Genomic DNA, 3,373 nt, shown 5'->3' with positions numbered 1-3,373 from the left:
TCTTCCTGCTGAGAGCAGAGCCCTCACTCGAAGCAGGAAAGTGCCACCCAGAAGGGGGCCCCCACCATGGTGACAGTTCTGCTCTCCACCCGTGGCCCTGAAGGAGGCCGGGAATGGCCGCGTACCTTGGCTTTCTGGAGGACGGTGCCTTTGCCCGTGACCATGACCGACAGAGGCCTGTTCTTGAGTGCAGTTGCGGAGTTGACGGGGGTACAGTCCGGGGCCGGAGTTGAGGTGGCAGCTTTGGGCTGTGGTCACAGGAGAGAGGGAGGGCTGAGTTCAGGGCGGGGAGGGTGCCCCAGTCCCCAAGCCCAGTCCAGGAGGCCCTGCAAGCAGCTCAGAGGAACGCGGCTCCTGAACTCACTCGGGGGCTCACGTTCTCCAGGCGGGTGGTGTCTACAGTCGTGCCCAGCGTCACGGGCCCGGCCTCGGCTTTCTTCAGGCTGTCCTTCACCTCCACGATGCTGAGCTCCAGGTCCACGCGCCTGCGCTCCTCCGCCCTGCACTCCTCGTCCATCTCCTTCAGCTTCTCCCCCAGGCTGGCCGCCGCCGCCTTGTCTGCAGAGAGAAGCCAGTCGGCTGCAGGGAACAAACAGCCCTTCAGCCAGAAGCCCCACCGGGGGGAGGGCAGGATTCACACACGCTCTGCCGGAACGGGACCCCCAAGTGGCCCCGGACCACAGGTCTGGCTCCAACACTCAGGGCTGGGATGGGCCTCTGGGTGATGGGCGGCCTCGCAGCCCAGGTCCCGTGTCCGCACTCCCCAAAGGCTGGGGAGGCCCCGGAAAAAGAGCTCTGCCTTCACAAGAGGGCCCGAACCTGAGTCCTAAGTCCCTTCTGGTAGAGAGACTCTCAGTTGTTTGGATACCTGCTGTTGTGACAGCGACCCCAAAGGGACAGAGGAGCTTTATTAATGACCCTTGGAGGATGGCTGGGCCGTTGCAGCCCGCCCCGCACGGGTCCCTCCGTCCTTCTGGTGCGTGCTGCTTCCCTGGGCCTAGTGGGGCAGTGGTCCTCAGCCCTGGCACCTTCTCAGCCCTGTTTTATGCTTCCCTCTTCACCCTGGAGTTCTCAGGTTGGTCCTAGAGCACCAAGAAATGACGACTTACGAAGAGTCAATCCTAGGAGCTCGCTGCGCTAGAGGAAGGGATGGTACCGCGTGTGTTCAATATAGAATCCTGAGCAAGGGCGCCTGCTAATGAGGAGGAGTGATGAAAGTGTTCTGAAACTGACTGTGCTGATGGCTGCACAACTCTGGATCTACTGAAAACCACCTGTAAATGGGTTATCGTATGGTCTGTGAATTCTCTCTCGATAAAGATGTAATATTAAACAAAAAAAAACAGTGGGTCACTTTGTGCCCCCATGACCTTCCACCACCAATCATGTTATAAGCTTCCCAGAGAGCCCAAACCTGTTTGTTAGTGCGAGTCTGCCGTTTAAATATTAAATGAGCCCAGAGTTACTCTCTGAAAACGAAGTCAAATGCTGCTGAAAGGTCTTGGGAGAGACAGGGTGCTAGGAAACGGCTGAAGAACCATACGAGGATGACTTGGAAAATAATCTACAAGGATTCAGATTTCTTTAAAATGAACACAGACTCAAGGTGCTTGTAAAGAAATGACCAGATGAGGCATTAGAGATGTGGTCAATGTGGAAACCATGACCCGGGGCTCCCGTCAGCCAGCCCAGATGGCAGGAAAAGACCCTGGCACTGCATTAGAAGATGGGCCCCAAAATATTCATTTGTTTTAAGTGAGAATCAGACATTTCAGGTCTAAACACAATTTTTAGAGAACTTCCTCCTTTAACCAGCTTTTCCAGCTACGTCCTGCTACAGGACAGTGAGCCTTCAGACAGGCTGGAGGGGGAGGGCTTTGCAGGGAGCATCCACCTGTGCCAAAGGCTGATGGGGCTGCAGCCCAGGTGCACAGGTCCGGATTCTTCCCCCGGAAAGCCCAGGCCCCTCCACAGGCCCACTCTGCTGCGGGGGGGGGGGGGGGGGGGTGGGGGGAAGAGATCAGCAATAATTCATTCAGCAATCATTTACTGTTCAATCGCTACCAGCAATAACGGTACCTTACATTAAGAGAACACGCCATGTTTATTGAATGTTATCACCCATCTGATATTTTATTTGATCCTTAAAAGGAACTTTTGTAGTAGACACGGGGGACTATTTGATAGGGAAACAGTGCCAGGGGGTTAGGATGATTTACCCAAAGTCATGTGACTAGAAAGAGCAAAGCTGGAAGCCAAGTCTCCTTAATCTTTCCTGTTCACAGGGGTGTTCTGGGTTAAGAGGTGGGTGGGGTAGGGGAAGGATGTGTTGTGTGTGGAGACTAATATTTACTGAGCACTTACTGTCTGCTAGAAACTGAGCTAGGTACTTTATGGATACTGGCACAGATAACCTTCAACATAACTTTGTAAAATGGGTTTTATCATGACTTTTTAAAAAAAAGCTGAGAACACAGAGACTGAGAAAGGTGAAAAATACAGCCCAAGATCCTAGAGCAAATTAATACTTGATGCAATAAAATTTAGGCCTATTTGATTTCAAAGCTTTTGTGCTTTCCTGGGCACCATATTGATATTTTAAAAACAAAAATGTAACTAATATTTATTGAATGCCTATTAATTGTCAGGTGTTGTGGTTATTATAATCACAGGTCTCATCTCATCTAATGGCATCTATTGGAACATTGAGAAGAGATACATTTTATTAAATGGCTAGCTTCAGAATGATCAGGTAAAGATTAGGGCACCACTGGCTCAAAAGGGCAAGAGAGGTGTGAAGAGGCCAGAAGAGATTTGGAAAAGTCGACAGATAAAGACACAGCAGTATATATGTGTTAGCATACGGTATTTGTTTTTCTCTTTCTGACTTACTTCACTCTGTATGACAGACTCTAGGTCCATCCACCTCACTACAAATGACTCAATTTCGTTTCTTTTTATGGCTGAGTAATATTCCATTGTATATATGTGCCACATTTTCTTTACCCATTTGTCTGTCAGTGGACACTTAGGTTGCTTCCATGTCCTGGCTATTGTAAATAGAGCTGCAATGAACATTGTGGTACATGACTCTTTTTGAATTATAGTTTGCTCAGGGTATATGCCCAGTAGTGGGATTGCTGGGCCATATGGTAGTTCTATTTTTAGTTTTTTAAGGAACCTCCATACTGTTCTCCGTAGTGGCTGTATCAATTTACATTCCCACCAACAGTGCAGGAAGGTTCCCTTTTCTCCACACCCTCTCCGGCATTTACTGTTTGTAGATTTTTTGATGATGGCCATTCTGACCGGTGTGAGGTGATGCCTCATTATGCTAACACATATATATGGAATCTAAAAAAAAAAAAAAAAA

At 49.5% G+C, this 3,373-nt stretch overlaps 1 protein-coding gene across 1 annotated transcript in view; it reads right to left on the bottom strand.

Annotated features, from left to right (window-relative positions):
- AFAP1L2 (actin filament associated protein 1 like 2) overlaps positions 1-3,373 on the bottom strand; it is a 37,205-nt gene that overhangs the window by 820 nt on the left and 33,012 nt on the right. Inside the window, exons 15-17 of the mRNA XM_007469642.1 lie at positions 1,981-1,984; positions 377-558; positions 126-248 (exon numbers count right to left, since the gene is read on the bottom strand). Of these exons, the coding sequence (XP_007469704.1) occupies positions 126-248; positions 377-558; positions 1,981-1,984 (309 nt within the window). The remainder of the gene's footprint in view (positions 1-125; positions 249-376; positions 559-1,980; positions 1,985-3,373) is intronic.

Source organism: Lipotes vexillifer, unplaced genomic scaffold, assembly GCF_000442215.2.
Source record: "Lipotes vexillifer unplaced genomic scaffold, Lipotes_vexillifer_v1.1 scaffold240, whole genome shotgun sequence".
In the NCBI taxonomy this organism is placed as follows: domain Eukaryota; kingdom Metazoa; phylum Chordata; class Mammalia; order Artiodactyla; family Lipotidae; genus Lipotes; species Lipotes vexillifer.
This window is presented reverse-complemented; position numbering and strand designations above follow the sequence as displayed.